General features: G+C 41.4%; 1 protein-coding gene across 11 annotated transcripts in view; it reads left to right on the top strand.

Annotated features, from left to right (window-relative positions):
• Window positions 1-9,366: 9,366 nt before the first annotated feature.
• The window catches only part of TRDN (triadin), a 184,928-nt gene continuing 176,525 nt past the window's right edge, over window positions 9,367-17,769 (top strand). For 6 of the 11 annotated variants that reach the window (XM_081856174.1, XM_081856175.1, XM_081856171.1 and 3 more), the window contains exon 1: window positions 9,368-9,883. In XM_081856174.1, the coding sequence (XP_081712300.1) occupies window positions 9,862-9,883 (22 nt within the window). In that variant the 5' untranslated portion in view covers window positions 9,368-9,861. Of the gene's footprint in view, window positions 9,884-17,769 lie in introns of all 11 variants that reach the window. The other 5 variants (XM_081856168.1, XM_081856167.1, XM_081856172.1 and 2 more) reach the window with 3 other exon arrangements.

The raw sequence follows: 17,769 nt of genomic DNA, 5'->3' as shown, positions 1-17,769 counted from the left end.
CCTCTCATGATCAGAATTGTGGCAGGCAGGCAATTTTCCTGACAAAAATCTCTCCATTTGCTCTCGAAGATGCAGTGAAATTGTCTACTAGAAGTGAGCCCCATTGAGTTCCATCAATCTTACACCCAAGTAAATGCCCCAGTTGCTGAAGGTAGTGCTAGCCTGCCTTTTAAAGATTTCCCCAATTGAGGTGGCCATGCTTTTCACAGTTTGGTTCCTTTTAGTCCTTCCAACTTGTAGTACAAACATATATGCAATAATATACCTTATGGTGATTATCAGACAGCACAATCAAACTTAATGTTTGACTATTATATGGTATGTGCAGAAGACAATACGTTTTTTGTTTTGTTACTGTGCTCATGTGCTAAGTGTCTTTAGGCAGTACATGCACTTTATAAAGAATAACAATCAACAGATCTAAGAATATTATATCTAGTAAAGAGCAAAAAGCAAAACAAAAGAACCCTCGATTTGTGACCTCATGTTGTAAGATACTGTGTTAAATACTACTGCTCACCACATGAGGGCACTTTCTAATGAAATTCTCACCATAGGAAATAGACCTAGTAAAATCACCTTGCTCCAACTTAATCAAGTTGAATAGTAACAGGAGAATGATGTCATATGAATAGGCTCATAGCCCATGTAAACCAGAAAGAACAAAGGGTAAAGGAAAATAACTAGTTCTGATAAATGAGAAGGGAAGTTGGTGTGAAGGAAGAATAGGTTAGCTGGTCAATAAAATTGAATAATTGTTCAAAGTCTATATATAAATAGTGGAAATTATAATTGGTGCTTAGCTGAGATTTTTTGAAACAGTTATTTTGTTATAATTGTTTTTATTTTCATTTTCTCATACACAAAAAAGCAATAAACACAACAATAAAGAAGAAAGAGAAGAGAGCAAAGCAAGGAAGGAAAAGAAATGAAGGCCATGAGGAAAGAGGAGAGAGTGGCAATACTTCATAACCATCATTATAGTTTAATTTTCCTCCATAAGCATGTTATCTAAGCATGGTTTTCCAAAGAAATGAAAAGGTAGTTCCTTTTCCTGTTCCTTTACCCTGCATCACCCAAACCATTGATTTTCCAGTTACAAATGCTATCACAGCATCGTGGGACATGAAATGTCTGCAGTGCCTGGAGTGGTCCAGCTTTTACTGATGCTCCCCTTTCCTCCATGTCCCCTATTTCTACCACACTTCTCCTGGCCAGTGAGAGCATTGTGATACTGGAAGCATGGCCTTCACAAAGGGACTTTGTTTTTTCCTTGGTGGTGTTGTCATAGTAGTAAGTCCGTCTGCTTGTATGGCATTGAGGTGCAGTGGTACCTCGCGTTACGTACTTAATCCTTTCCGTTGGTCTGTTCATAACAGGAAAACACTTGTAACATGAGGTGCGCTTTCACTAATGGCGCCTCCCACTGCTGCCGCGCCGCCAGAACGTGACTTCCGTTTGTATCCTGGGGCAAAGGTCGCAACAGAGGGCATCTACTTCCAGGTTAGCAGAGTGCGTAACCCGCAGCATTCTTAAGGGGGACAGTACATAACATGAGGTACCACTGTAATTCATGTTCAGTAGGTGATCCCTAGCTTGATGATCATGTGTTTTGTGGATAATGTTGTTATATAGTTGAGTAACCAGGTGGCAGTGGACTACATGGTCATATCAGTGACTTGGGGTTTCTTGTTCTGTACATGTTGGGGAGGGATAATAGAGTCATTGTCAAGGTTTCTGGCAAGCTCCCTAAGCCTTACATGGCAACGTAGTAAAGCAAAAACAGTAAAAAACAGGATTGAAGGAGAAGCCGAGAGGGAAAACACAGTGACTGTAAACAGTCATGAATAAAAACACCAGTTAGTTTTGGGTGCAGATGTCCTCTGAAAGCATTATATTTGTGCATTTGGTACATCCTGATTTGTAGCAGTTAACCTGCAATGAAATGAAAATATTTGTCTCAAAAATGTCTTTACACTTTTCAAATACCTGGCCACTCTAGACATTGTCACAAAAAGCACAACCATAACCATAACGACTCTGAAACAATCTTGCCTGTGAACTTCTCCCTGAGCTCCAAGTACTGTTTCTCTGTTACACAATAATGATACAGCCTTTATTTGTGCGATACTATGAAGCTTTTGTTCTCTTGTATTGATATTGCTACAATGTTTGTTTTTATTTTTAAACCTAACTAAAATAGGGTTGGATCTTTTAATGGATTTCTTACATTTTCAGTTTGGGTTGTCTGAAATCAAAGATTATGGGCTGTATTCACTTAAATTTTACTCAAAGTAGGCACAGCAAAATTAATAAACTATGTTAGTCATGCCCATCAATTTCAGTGGGTCTAATCTCAGTTTGCCTATTGCATACTGAATATTGATACAACTGAATGCTAATAAAATTTAATACATTGATGAATGTTGATTAAAATTTGAACTAGTTTTGCTTCAGTTATCTGATACGTAGTTAAGGAGCTTCAGATGGGTGGTGTGGTTTTTTTGGTAGAATCAGTGCTCCTTATACTGTACATGCAAGTTGGTCCTCACCAGCAAGGCAGATAGTGAGCCAACTCTGAGGCAATAGTCTACATTACCGTATTTTGCATTTGTGTGGATGTTAATGATTTTTGTAAGTTCAGATGAATAGGACAGCCTGGCTCTTCCTTACACCTTAATAGCAGTTTAGTGCTATATTTTAGTAGGGTTACTGTGACTGTAACTAAGATATAGTATTAAACTACCGGTACCCTGTCTGTTGGAACACTACATAATTTTAGTTTACTGTGTTCCTAGATTAAGCTGGGAATTTTTTTTAAGGTTTTATTTGCTTCCTTCTGAAATCTTGGTATCACACTTCCAACTGGAATTTTATGGGCATGAGGAACAGAAAAAGAAAGATTTGTTTCTTTGGACCACAATATTATAAAATGCTCAAGTGCATTAGAGAGCTGACTGTATTGGAGTGTGGTCAAGAATTTATGTTGATTGACAATCACAAGTGGTGACATATTGTTCAGGGACACTAATACATAAGCCAAACTGAATGACAGGGCCATTAAGGAACTAGCCCCTCCTTTTTCTCTCTCTTCCTCTCTTAAAATGCCCTTTATTCACTGTCCTCCTTCAGAACAGCTGCAGCTGCCTTGAGACGCTGAGGATCTGCTAATTCACGACTCCCATTCACACTCTGCAAAGACCACAACTTGCCAAATAAAATAGGCTCTCCATTCAGGGTTTTCAATACAAAAGTGAGAGTGGACTCTTGACTTTGGCAATTTCAGCTTTGACCTTGAGCACCTCACATTGTCACCTGCATCTATTTCTGAAACAAAATGACTTTAACAGATTCCCTCACCACTTAAATCCTGCTCTTTCGCCAGAGGGATGCAGATGGGTCCAAGGCCACTTTCAGGGCTAGGCCTGCCTAGTTTCAGTAGAACAAAACCACATCTTCTGCCTTCAGACTATTGACTGCTGATTTCTGGGTGCCATCTAGTAGATTAAAAGAGAGGGCTGTGTTGCTCCATAAACACAGAATCTACAGGATTAGAAGTGTATCTGAAGAAGTGTGCATGCACACGAAAGCTCATACCAAGAACTGACTTAGTTGGTCTTTAAGGTGCTACTGGAAGGAATTTGTTTTGTTTTGACTACAGGATTAGTTCAGTTTAATTTAAATACATATTAACTATCTTTCAGAATCAATTCCACTCAAGAAAGTAAACAAAATATAAGCATATAAAATTACAATATTACAATAACACTTCAATAATATATTGAAATACAACTCAACTTATATTTGCAAAATAATACCTTTATCATTGCTTACAATGCACTCTGTGGGCATATATCTGCTGTGAGGAACAGTTCTGTGTATCCTGAAATCGGTCATATTTCAGTGAATGAACACTGGTTGGTCATAACAAAGGTCTGTATTTCCTGTTCTTGTGAATTTTGTAGTTCTGTCTATCTTAAAAGCATAACTTTTCTCTGAAAATATGTATATGTTTATTTAAACGTTCAGGTACCATAAGTTCTAGATCATTCCTGTGTTAACTTTGGATGGTGGTATAATTTGAAGTTACAGAAATGTGATTAGCAGGTAATGGTTATAGAATCCAATGTGGCAAAAATGATCAGCTCTGATCACTTTAAAAATGATCAGATTACTGCACAAATAACTCCACCTAATGTAAATAGATCCTTAGTGGAGATTAAAATGAGATAACTCCATGTTCTCTCTAACTTAAGCTCCTTGCAAGGTGTGTGTGTGTGTGTGTGTGTGTGTGTGTGTGTGTGTGTGTAGCCTGGGCGATATATCAATATATCACCCAGGACCAGTATGAGGAGCAGACCGCAATGTCAGCTTCACTCAGTGGCATATCGCTGGTGAAACTGTCACTGCTCCTGAGTCCCTCTGCTAGCGACTTTCTCTCGTGAACATTGCCATCCCACTCTGCCCTAATATTGTGCAGAGGCAGAAAAAAGTTGCATTGGCGAGACACCAATACAGCTTGTTCCTCCCTCTGCATCTTTTAACTGCTCGGCTGAGAAGTGCGCGGTTGCTGCTCTCCTCAGCTGAGCAGTTAAAGGATACCCCAGCCCGGTGCTGTCTCCCGCGCAAGTGGGGGCAGCACGGGGATGGCTCAGCTGGGGATTGGGAGCCCTCCCACACCCCAGCTGAGCCGTACAAAGAAGCTGCCTTGTCCCAGCCCACTAGGCACTGGGGTGAAACTGCCTCAGCTCCATGGTGAGAGCTGTGGCAATTTCACCCGGCGCCTTGCAGGTTGAGGCCAATGCAACTTGTTTCGTCAACATTGTGGTGTAGTGTCATATATGTTTGGCTGGTGATATACCGCAATGCTGAGAAGCTGATATTGCCTTGCCTACACACACACACACACACACACACATGCTTCATTTACTTATGGTTCTACTTGCAATATACAAATACAGTATGGTGAAACCTGGAGGCATTAATTGCATCTCAGAAACTAAAGATAAGTATGTGACTAATTTTACACTATGTCAGCCCAACAGCCCACCTGAAAGTCAAATAATTTTACAAGTCTCAGACCCAAGTTGCAGTGTAATCCTTGGTTTTAATAAGGAGATGTCCATATCTTCAGGAGTGTTAAGAATTCACCCAAGGGTTGAAATGTCTGTGCTGGCAATAGCCACAGAGTTTGTCATCACCCATGCTGCATTCTGTACGTCAGTCGTAATTCAATTCCTGTACCATACTGTGACCTACAAGTGTAGGATTGCCGGGACATGAGGATTCCAGTGGTGGACAGAATATCTTTGGGATCCTGAGCCTCCCATCAGCTGTTCCTGCTCTAGGAGACCCAACTGGTAGAAAGGTTTAATCGGATATTTAAATAATATTCCATATCTATGATTTGCAAGAATTTAGTTTTATAGTAAGTTGCTGCTTCTGTTACTGATGCTGTCAGGCATAACACTCAGAACCAGTTCATGATGCTAGTGTAATGCATGAATGTTATTTTATCAACCCATTTACAGGAGTACTGTATTTTTAGGACTGAATTGTTAGCTGTCTTCCACCAGCCATATAATCATCCCCCTCTAGGATCCAACCTAATCTGATTTAAGGGTGGTTGAGGAATTTGGTTTTCTGAAACTCCTACACACACACACACACACACACACACACATATATATATGGTGATGACCTGATGCGTACCTCCTAGACTAAAGCATGGAATTAGGCTATCTACCAATGTGCACACTTCTTCAGATGTTGCAAATCGGTTCGCAGCAGTTTTTAATGTATCAAAATAATGTCTTTGGATGCTTATTTTGAAACAGAGTGTTCATTTAACTGTGTACTTAAAATAAGAATTTAAATATATAATTAAATGCAGATTTAAAATACATATTTAAATATGTATTTTTGCGTGGGGCTCCGTCACTCAAAATGTTGGCTGCACAGCATGAAAGGTCAGCAAGCTACACTGCTAAAAGAGGAAGTAGGGTCCTTTACAGTGAGCGGAATGCCTGCCCAGAGTTCCATTAAGCAGTCAGGTAGTGCCAGGGATTGGGGGTGGGAGAAAGGATAGCATGGCCTTTAAAAAAAACTCCTGGGTGTTTGCCCGTTTCTTGCTCTTAGCTAGCTGATCCCCTTCCCTCTGCCTTCTTCTGTGCGTGAGTCCTCTCTCTGCCAGAAGAGAGGTGGGCGGGGGGATGGAAGAGAGAGAGAACTCATAGCAGCCAGAGCATGTCACTATGATCTTCCTGCAAGGGTAATGATGCTGTAAGCCTGCTCTACCATTGCAGTGGCAGCAGTACTCCAACGCTCCAGCCAGGGAAACAGGTGGCATTCTCTGCTGGTGCCCCTGATATGTGCTGCAACTGACATTATTCCAGTTGAACAGAGACTGCAGTGGTGCTGGTCCTTACAGGGCTACTGAATTATTAGAGAAGTACTGTATTGGGTTGGAGGAACCAGTTAACTCAGTTTCCAGATGATGCACTCTCATTTATGTATATGAGTTATTTTAAAGATTGACATGTCGCCCTTCAGCAAGGCAGTTAACAAAAATAAAATACAGAGAGAAAGACCTTATTTTTTGCTCCATAAGACACACCTGACCATAAGACGCACCTAGTTTTTAGAGGAGGAAAACAAGAAGAAGAAGAAGAAGAAGAAGAAGAAGAAGAAGAGTTGTTGTTTGGATTTGATATCCCGCCTTTCACTCCCTTTAAGGAGTCTCAAAGCGGCTAACATTCTCCTTTCCCTTCCTCCCCCACAACAAACACTCTGTGAGGTGAGTGGGGCTGAGAGACTTCAAAGAAGTGTGACTGGCCCAAGGTCACCCAGCAGCTGCATGTGGAAGAGCGGAGAGGCGAACCCGGTTCCCCCAGATTACGAGTCTACCGCTCTTAACCACTACATCACAAAAAAAATATTCTTAACAAAACAGTGGATGTATGATTTTTGTGGTTCATGCTGTGGCCACAGACATGATATGTGATTTGATGGGGAGTTTGAGGTAGCCCAATGCAAAAAGCCTGAGAATCCATGTGGATCCGTGCTTTGTAACCACATTTTTGTGCCATTGTGGCCCCACGAAACAGTGGGTGCATGGTTTTTTTGGTGCAGGCTGTATCCATGGACATGCTATGTGATCTGATAGTGAATTTGGGGTGATCTGGTATGCCCCACAGAGGAACTTACGGTCTTCAAATAAAAACACCTTGAAGGTCCCAGGCCACAGAGAGGTTAGGCTGGCCTCAACTAGAGCCAGGGCTTTTTCGGCTGCGGCTCCAACCTGGTGGAATGCTCTGTCACAAGAGACAAGGGCCCTGCAGGACTTGACATCTTTCCGCAGGGCCTGCAAGACAGAGCTGTTCCACCTGGCCTTTGGTCAGGGCGCAGCCTGACTCCCTCCTTTGGCAATCTTTACAAAACTTTAGTTTATGGTTGCCATCAATTTTGATTTTAATTAATTTTTATAAAGTTTTTATAATGTTGTACTGTTTTAGTTTTGTTAGCCGCCCTGAGCCCGGGCTTCAGCTGGGGAGGGCGGGATATAAATAAAATTTATTATTATTATTATTATTATTAAAAATCCTGAGGATCCAAGTGCTTTTACCTGCCCCCTCCCAGGCAGCCTCCTTTATATCTTGAGGCCTTATCTCCCTCCCAATCCTTTCCCTCTTGTTTGCCTTTTCCTTAGCTGGACCAGTTTTTTGCTCCTCCTTTTCTTCTAATTTCTCTCCTCATTGCTTTAATCTTCCTGTCTCCTCTCCTTGCAAGTTCGCTGTCTTTACATCCCCCCCTCCCAGGCAGCCTTCTTTATCTCTAGTGTCCCTTATCTCCCCTCCCAATCGATTGCTGCTCAGCTGCTCAGCAGCTTTGTTTCAACACTCCCTTCCTTCTTTCTAAAAAAGAAGAGCACGATCTGCTTTTTGCCCCTGGGCAATTCGGCTCCAGGGACCACGCATTAGCGCCATATGACACACATTTCCCCTTACTTTTTAGAAGGAAAAAAGTGTGTCTTATGGAGTGAAAAATCTGGTATGTTATAGTATGTGAGATCGTGTAGTAGTAGCAGTAGTAGTAGTAGTAGTAGTAGTAGTAATAATAATAATAATAATAATAATAATAATAATAGTGATGCTGGAGCATGGGCTTCTTTTGTGTGGTCTAGGGCCCAGGGTTCTTGATGGCCTGGAGGAAAGAGCTGCACCAGTCAGGAGAACTACTTATACCACATTAAAAAGAGAGAGTGCATTGACAGAAAAGAGGATGCACATCTGCACAAAAATACACATGCAATGTGTGCAAATTTAGAAATGATTGCTATTATTTAAATAGAAATATCTTCCCATAGAGTGGATAACTGTGACGAACTTAGCTGTGTGCCTCGTCAGTCTCCTGTCTAGGTGCTTACAGCTGATGGGCAACTCAAGGCCCCTGCAAGCCTCTCTTTGTAGGGTTCTTTATCTTTACACTGAACTTGGATTGGACATTTGAGGGCTGCATGTTAAAAGCCCCTCAAACAGAGGACTGTTCTCTGCAAATAAGGACACATGGCCACCCTAGTGCTGCAGCAGATACTATGCCGCTGGGGTAATAATCGTATTGGGCCACCTCTGACTTCCTTGCTAGAAAGGAGATAGTGATAGAGGATCCAGCTAAAGTTTTCTAATTCTGCAAAACTCATATGAAGTTGCAATATAATGAATCAGCCCATTTGTACATACAGTCAAGCCTGGTCATTGACCACAGTGGCCCTCCAGAGTATTGGGACAATACCTTGCAAATTCTTATTAGCTACCTGGGATCCTTCTGTAAGCTTAAAAGCTGAATACTAGACAGCCTGTATTTTAATAAGGAGTTGTATGCATCTATTAACACCCTTGAAACTCCATGTTTTTAATACAAAATACCTTAGGCATAAGTGCACTTGAATCTCAAAGAAGTCACTGCTTAATATTTTTCTGACTGCTCAAACGCTTGTTAAAATGCATACTAGAAGCTTATACGCTGTCATTCTAAATATGCAGGCTCACAGATTTAAGGATTAAGTTGCTGGAATAGATGCACTCTTGGTCACATCCAGCAGGCTTCTTCTTATGAACTAATGCAACAGCCACAACTGAAGAAGAAGCAGCAGAGGGTAAAACGGTGTACTTCGGTGATTTTAAGTGTCCACGGGCCATTTAACAGGGTGAAATTTACCTAGGTTTGTTTTCTTCTTTAGTCATTGTGGCTGCCTTCATAGCACCCTCCCCAACCCAAATAAGGCCCGGAAAGAATGTGCTAAGAGTGTGCTAAGAATACATTTGAGCTTGGTTGGATAAGATTACAGTCAAGTCTATATTTCATATTTTGTGATCCAGACCTCAAAAGAACTGTAATAATATTTAAGAAGCTGCAGGGGCTTAAAACAGTTCTTTTCAGTTCCTTTGTGCTGCTGCTGCTGCTGCTTTGACCTTCTTTGCTGTCTTATTTGGGTCTGGACACTTACAGAAAACAAGGAAAGCGTTGGTCCCTGAGCGTGGTGCCTAGGATGCCAAAAAAGCCGCGCTAGAGATTTGCTGAGAGCCACGGCTATTTTTGTAAGGAGCTGATACTTTAGTCTGGGCTGCAGGCATTGCCTTGGGAAAGGGGTTAGTGTCTTGGGAGGTGGGGAGGGAGGGCTTCACTAAGAAGATAGCTCAAAAGAAGAAGAAAAGACCCCCAAAGAAAAATCAGAACTATAGAGGACTTTCCATCCTTCAGTTTGCCGTCTCCTGTAAAAGTCAGCGCTGACCCTGGTCACATCCTCTCAGCTGCCAGTATAACTTAACCTTTTTCACCAGAGTGTTCCTTGCCGTCACCATTATGACAGAGATTACAGCAGAAGGTACTGTAACAATCTTGATGTTCTAACTGCCTGGAAATAAAAAAGATTTCAGCCTTGACATTTTTTAATAGACTCAGCCTGTGAGCATGATCTCTGGCATCTAGGGAATTGCAGTTTTTGCTGTAGGGAGAGTTTCAAGGCAAGAAGCTGCTCTTCTACGGCAGCTGGAATTTGTACTAGTTAGTAAAGCTTGATCATCATACACCTCTAAAAATAGCTTTGGTCACATAACCTCAGCAATGCTCGCTTAGGCAGAGAGCACAGAGATTAAAGTAAGGAGAAATAAAGCATCTCCAAACTGGACGTTGCAGTTACAGATACGGTATATATAACTTGTTAGCTTCTTGTTTGGTCTCATGCTTTTTGTAGGAGCTACACACACATTTGTGAATAATATTTATTTTTCTTTGAATTTGCCTTTCACCTGCTGAATAACTTATTTTTTTAAGAGACCACATTACCTTGTCTTTCCTGCTTCATAAATTCCATTTTGCACCTATAAGTTGACAATGTGCCTTTCTACACATTGCCGAGCATCAAAGCTGAGTTTGCCACAGAGCACACACTCTGCTTTAGTTGAGATTCCTGCATTGCAAAGGGTCCCTTCCAACTCTACAGTTCTATGCTTCCACTGGGAGATACACTGATGAGTAGGCATCTGAGTATCTCCCATCTGATCACATGTTTTTAGGTACTCTTTGCACTGCTCGTAACTTTACATGTTTAGGTTAGTGATTAAAAATAACCTGTCCCATAAAATATGATGTGTGCACCTAAAAAAAAGTAGAGTGTGAAGACAAATGATGAGGTACAAATTGAATTCAGTTTGCATTTAAAGGGGAACTCACCTTATTTGCACTTTCAGAAACAACATGCAAACTGCATTGCCAAATTCAGAAATGTGTGAATCTCAAAGAATGGCTGTGTTTCAGTTAGTATATTGTTTCTGAAATGTGCAAATAAGGCGAGTTCCCCTTTAAATGCAAACTGAAACACAGCCACTTTTTGAGATCCACACATTTCTGAATTTGGCAGTGCAGTTCTCTAGCCAAGTAATGTGTACCAGAATGCATGGTGGGGTAAAGCATGCATAGCAATACATATATTAGTGAAAGCAACATACAGAAATGCTTTCTATCAGGAGAACTTGCTTTGCAAAAATGTACAGTGGTACCTCGGGTTACATACGCTTCAGGTTACATAAGCTTCAGGTTACATAAGCTTCGGGTTACAGACTCCGCTAACCCAGAAATATTGCTTCAGGTTAAGAACTTTGCTTCAGGATGAGAACAGAAATCGAGCTCTGGTGGTGCAGCGGCAGCAGGAGGCCCCATTAGCTAAAGTGGTGCTTCAGGTTAAGAACAGTTTTAGGTTAAGTACGGACCTCCGGAACGAATTAAATACTTAACCCGAGGTATCACTGTATATGTTGGGCAAAATTGCATACATTAGGGGGAAATCACACTAAAATGCACATGGAATTTCATGAACTTTTTTAAAGAATGTGATGTGGAAATGTAGGGAGTTGAACTGGAAAAACCTAGTGAAACCAAAATGGACAGATATGCCTATACCTAGTAAAGAGGCCCTTATCTCTCTGTTTCTCTCTTATCTGTGTTGGCTGACTTACTGCCTAGCAGTTATGGAATACTTTTACAGTGCCATCCTACTCATGTCTCCTGGGAAGTAAGTCACATTGAGTTCAATGGGATTTGCTGTCAGTTAATGTGCATAGGCTTGCAAACCTTAATTTTAAAATGTGCCTTCCAGGGCAGAACTTGACAGGACTGTCCCTCAAAACAGGAGCACCCCCAACCTCCCCCCCATCCCATTTCTCCATATTTAATCCAGTGCAGGATGAAGTAGATTGAGCAAAACACTGGGATCCTAACTACCGAGAGACGGTAACTTAAAGATATGATCAAGACTTAAAGATAGCAGACTGTGCCATAATGTGTCATATCAAATTGAAAATAAGTTCAGTTCTTGATACAAGGCTACACAATATTAATCCTGGAAGCCTTAAGCAATTAATACACTTTTAGAGTCCCTTGAGAACTTTGCCTAAGCAGCGGGTAAAAAGAATGAGATCTGATCCTATAAATAAAGAAATGGTTATCCGGGAAATATGAATAGTTCATGAATAATTTTAATATGTCCTGACCATTAATATATACAAATAACATTTTATCCAACAGAATGAAAAAGGGGAATCTTTTCCCCCCCTTAAAATGCAGGCTTTTAAAAATCAAATATTCAATTTTACAATGGAATCTAACACTAGCCTTTTCCATTGTGGATCATTCCATTTTCTTTCCCCAAGCTTATTACTGTGCTTTTTCTATATAAAGAAAAGTCTCTCAGATAATATTCTGTGCACTTTTTATTCACCAAACCAAGGCACTGTGCCCCAAGTCACTGCCGTTATTAATTAAATATGAAAGCAAAATATGCTTCATGTAAGAGGATTTGTGTTAAGCATTATTAGGGACTGAATCTGTTTCTTTGTAAAGATTGCAAAATTAATGGAGCCCAGGAACCTTTGCTCATATTCATAGTCCTAATAGCATTGCATAATAATAATAAAGCTGATGCAGTTATAAATTTTCATCAGAGGTCTCCTGGACCTGCATAGTGTTTGTGGGAGAAAATGCAGATGAAAAGTAAGAGTGTGGCAAGAGGGCAGAGGGACAGGTCATTTTCATAAAAAATACTTAAAGTTATTTCACTCTAATAGCTTATTTTTGCATTGCTGACTCAAGGAGGCTTAGGTTTACGGACATTTTTGAAGAAAGAAAGAAAGAAAGAAAGAAAGAAAGAAAGAAAGAAAGAAAGACAGAAAGAAAGAAAGAAAGAAAGAAAGAAAGAAAGAAAGAAAGAAAGAAAGAAAGACAGAAAGAAAGAAAGAAAGAAAGAAAGAGGCTATTAATTTTATTCATGAATAGATTTGGAAGAAAGTGGCAAGAACTTATTCAAGTGACAACTTGAATTAAATATGGGGGGGTGGGCAGGTAAGCCCTGCCCCCACATAATCAGTCACAAGACGTGACACCCACCCACACAATTTGAATGGCAATGCCCATCAACTGGGGGGGCAGAGACGGCCCCCTCAAATATTTTAGGGGGGGGCAAAGTAAACTCTGCCTCTAGAAGTTGGCTCCTATGCCAGTAGCTATGTTTAAAGAAGATTGTGGACCACTATGCAAACCCGCTTCCTAAAGCAGAATGCTGGCAAGTCCCATTGTCAACACACAGTTCTCTACTCACCAAATTCTAGCTTGTGGGTTGACAAGTACACACACACACGAGTTGCTAAGCCAGAGGCAAGATAGATTTGAGCAGAAAGGAGTCTGTGTGTCTGTTTTGCTCCAGAGACATCCTTTTGCTGATCCCTACTGTAAAGCATTCCCAATGTGCCAGCTCTGTAGACAGTTTGACTTTGTAATTCCTATTCTAACTGCTTGTGGGTCAAGGGAGAAGCAGCAATTCAAAAATGTCTGGAAAAATGGGAGTGCTGTTTACGTTAGATAAAGCTGACATGGAGGGACACAAGCATTCAGTTGCTAAAAAAGGGGGGGGGGAGGAATTCTGGAAAATGTAATAAAGTGTCATATCTGAGTGATCTTGAATTAGAGTAAAACAAATTGTAATTAAGTATTATTTCTTTTGTTAAAACAAATATGTTGGGCATTTGTACAAGGTGAGCTATTTTAGTATCTGCATTGTTAATTTGCTTTTGCTTGAGTCTTGCAATTAGAAATTTAAAATCTAAAGCTTTGATTGAATGTACTGGAAGATGGGCAGGATATAAATTATGGGAAAGAAAGGTATCTTTTGCATTGTAGGCTCGATTCTGCTGCTACAACTTCTGTTAATTTGCACCATGGAGAGTATGGGAGGCCTTTTGGTGGCAATACATTTCCATTTCAGAGAAGTGTGAATTTTGGCATATACGTAGGTTGCACCAGATTTTCAAAGCTATTGGGAAGAAATATATTGATCCCATTTTTTTAAAAAAAGTTCCAAGTAGTTAGATCTATTAAGGTTTAAAAACTGGCTGTGTATTGAATTTAGGTCTCTAAGAACCATTAGAACATAGGATGCTACCACTGGTCCATTTAGTTCCCTTGTCTTCAGTGAAACTTAAAGCCTATTTGGGGTTTCAAATAGTGGCCTTTCCCAGCCATACTTGGAGACACCGGGGATGGAAGCACTGTCTCACAAGCTGGATATGCATTTTTGTTTTATTCTTAGATGCATCTATCCGTCTATCCCTTCGTTATATACCGACAGCTGCACAGGTATCATCTAGGCCAGGGTGTCATGCCAGACTTTCTGCAACCAGGGCCCACTTGAGAAAGCTGAACTAAGGCCTACCAGTCACAAAATGCTGCTGCAGAGTGGAGCCAGTTACACAATGGTGTGTATCAGCAATAGTTTTCTGCTGATACGATTCCTAAGAACATAAGAGCTTGCTGAAACAGCCCAGTGGCCCACCTGGTCCACCAGCCTGTGCTCATGGTAGTCACAGAGATCCCTATGGAAAGCCTGCAAGCAGGTCATGAATATAACAACAGTCTGCTCACCTGCTCTGAACAGATGTTCAGAGCCCACGTCATTTTAGGCAGAATTTGTCAGTGCAGAGGTTTTGAATGAAGAATTTTCTTTTCTACTTTCCCCTTTCCCTGAAATACCTCTCAAAGTATTCACCTTTCTTTTCTTATCCCCTTCTCTTTCCATGTGTAACTAGTACCAATTTCCTCCTTCCAAAAAATGTCCCTCTTTCACCCCTCCTCCCTGCTCCTTTTACATCCACTTCTTTCCTGCAACAGCTTCCATTCTTCTCTATTCCACATTTACTTCTTTATTTATTTTTAAATACAGTGGTACCTCATGTTATAGATGCTTCAGGTTACAGACTCCACTAACCCAGAAATAGTACCTTGGATTAAGAACTTTGCTTCAGGATGAGAACAGAAATCACGCGGCGGCGGCAGGAGGCCCCATTAGCTAAAGTGGTGCTTCAGGTTAAGAACAATTTCAGGTTAAGAACGGACCTCCAGAATGAATTAAATTCTTAACCCGAGGTACCACTGTACTAAGTCTTTCACATTGCCTTCAATGCCCTGTTTTGGCCCTTTCTCCTGAGGTGGCAGGCAGCTGAGTGGGAAGGAAGGAGAAGCGCTTTCGGTGTGTTTGTGTGTAACAGAGACACAACATGTAGCAGCCTGGCTTCTCCTAGTCTTCTCCACCTGCCCCTCTCCTCTCTTTCCTCTCCATTCTTTCACTATTTCCCCTGCACAGCTTTCACTCCCATGCATGCCTATGTACTGTACATGGGGGCAGGGGGACTGCTGGTGTTGGCATTGGTAAGTGGTAGGTCACATGCTTTGTGCAGAATGTGCCAAGTTCAATCCCTCCAGGTATCACTGGGAGAGAAACCTAGCCTGAAATCTTGGAGAACTGTTGCTGGGCTACAGCAATGGTCTGGTTCAGTGTAAGGCAGCTTCCTGTATCTGGGGGAAGATTTTCACTCAGTGGTGGAACAACTGCATCCTGGGCTCAGTTTCCAGCATTTCCAGCTAGGTTTGGGAGAGACTCCTGTCTGAAATTCCGAAGAGCCATAGTTGACAGTACTAAGTTAGATTGATCTATTGCCTGGCTCTTGTGTTTCTGTGTAATCAAGAAGCTGAAAGGAGAGAGGGTGGGCTGCAGTGCTGATGCCCACCTGAAAGTGGGCTGAGGTCCACCCATGGTCCCTAGTTCACAACTGAGAAGTGCTTATCTAATTGCTGTAACAGAAATAATTGATCAAGATATTATGCCTAGATGACAGCTTCTGTGACATTACCACAAGAATGTTGGGACACACATGTTACAACGTGTCTACCTGATGTGAGGACTGTGGTAAGGGCCTTCTGGCAGTTCCCTCCCTGTGAGAAATGAGGTTACAGGAAACCAGGCAGAGGGACTTCTCGGTAGTGGTGCCCACCCTGTGGAACATCCTCCCTTCAGATGTCAAGGAAATAAACAACTACCTGACGTTTAGAAGATATCTGAAGGCAGCCCTGTTTAGGGAAGTTTTTAATGACTGATGTTTTAATGTACCTTTAATCTTTTGTTGGAAGCCACCCAGAGTGGCTGGGGAAACCCGGCCAGATGGGCGGGGTATAAATAATATACAGTGGTACCTTGGGTTAAGTACTTAATTCGTTCTGGAGGTCCGTACTTAACCTGAAACTGTTCTTAATCTGAAGCACCACTTTAGCTAAAGGGGCCTCCTGCTGCTGCCACACTGCCGGAGCACGATTTCTGTTCTCATCCTGAAGCAAAGTTCTTAACCTGAAGCACTATTTCTGGGTTAGCGGAGTCTGTAACCTGAAGCGTATGTAACCTGAAGCGTATGTAACCTGAGGTACCACTGTATTACTACTACTACTACTACTACGATTTATTTTATACATTGTGGCACATAAATGGAATATAATGTCTTTGTCACTGATACATAGAAGTAATTCATCGTTCATTTTAATGCTGCTGCAATACCACAATAGTGTTGCCACAGGCATAAAACAGAACAAATCAAGAGACGGGTAAAGTCTTACACTAGATCTTGCCTGTAGTCTCTGGGGTATTCAGAAATGTAACTGACATATGCTTAGACGTTTAATGCAATCTAATAGTTCTCAGCAATCTGGCTTGAAGTCACACGTTGAGTGGAGGGAGTCATTAAAATAGACTTCTTAGTCCACCCGACTTCTAATTTGAGGTCTTGGCTCATGGAAATCGTCATGATGAGGATGGGTCAGCACCCAGTTTTGTAAAATTGTGGACTGACACATTCTTTGGAGCTCCCCTCTCTCATGGGGCACAGACAGTTTTACATCAACAGCAGCTGCAGTTGCCCCGGTGGGAAAATATTGCAGAATGTATCTGTGATGGGAGTTAAGCTTTGGCTTGGTATAGATAAAGGATTAAGGCATAGGACAGATTGGTTTAGTTTGATTTAGGCATTTATTTGTCTGTCTATATACAGTCTTTCTGGTGGCCAGTCTTCAAGGCATCATACAAGCATTACAGGACAAAGAAATCGAAAAATTAAAATCAATAGAATAGAAACAACAACAAGAATCATACCAGCAGATAAAATTAAGCAAGCCATTTCTGTAGTGGTGTCGTAGCTCAGCAGTAGATCAGCCTTGTATGCAGAACATCCCAGGTTTGGTCCCCAGCTTCTCCAGATATAGCTGGGAGAGAACCCTGTCTGAAATCTGGTGAGATGCTGCAAGTCAGTATTGACAGTACTGAGCTAGGTAGACCCATGGTCTGATTCAATATAAGGTAGCTTCATATATCCTGCCAAAGGTTTGAGAGAGAAAATAATTGTTTTCCTCTTTGTTATAGAAGAAATTAAAGTAGGTATCTGTGTGGATGTGCTTGGAAATGGTGTTCTAGAGTCTGAGGGCCATCACAGGAAAGGCCCTGTTCTTGTAAGCGCCCATCTACTACTCTCAGAAGGTGGGGAAACCTACAGACATGCCTCAGTTGAAGGTCTTACCAAAGAGCAAGTTCAGACTGGTGCAGGCTGCCTTTAAGATATTCTGGTCCCAGTGTGTTTAGAGCTCTTTAGGTTAAAACTATCTCTTTGAATTATTCCCAGGGTAGGAGAGGGGAACTGGTAGCAAATTAAGGTTTTTAACTATTGCCTACTGGATTTTGAACCAGTTCATTTTTTTTTTCATAGGATGCCCCATACAGAATGCATTATAACAGCAGTGGCATGTGAATAAGTGTGTGTGGAGCAGAAGCAGTGCCCTCTGGACAGCCACGGTGCTGCACTTGCCCTGATGGGTTGGGTCCAAGTGGTGGCAAGGTCCAGATAGCTT

This window comes from Podarcis erhardii (assembly GCF_964252035.2).
Source record: "Podarcis erhardii genome assembly, chromosome: 3".
Lineage (NCBI taxonomy): Eukaryota > Metazoa > Chordata > Lepidosauria > Squamata > Lacertidae > Podarcis > Podarcis erhardii.
Note: the sequence above shows the minus strand (reverse complement) of the source record. Positions and strands in the feature narration are given on the sequence as shown.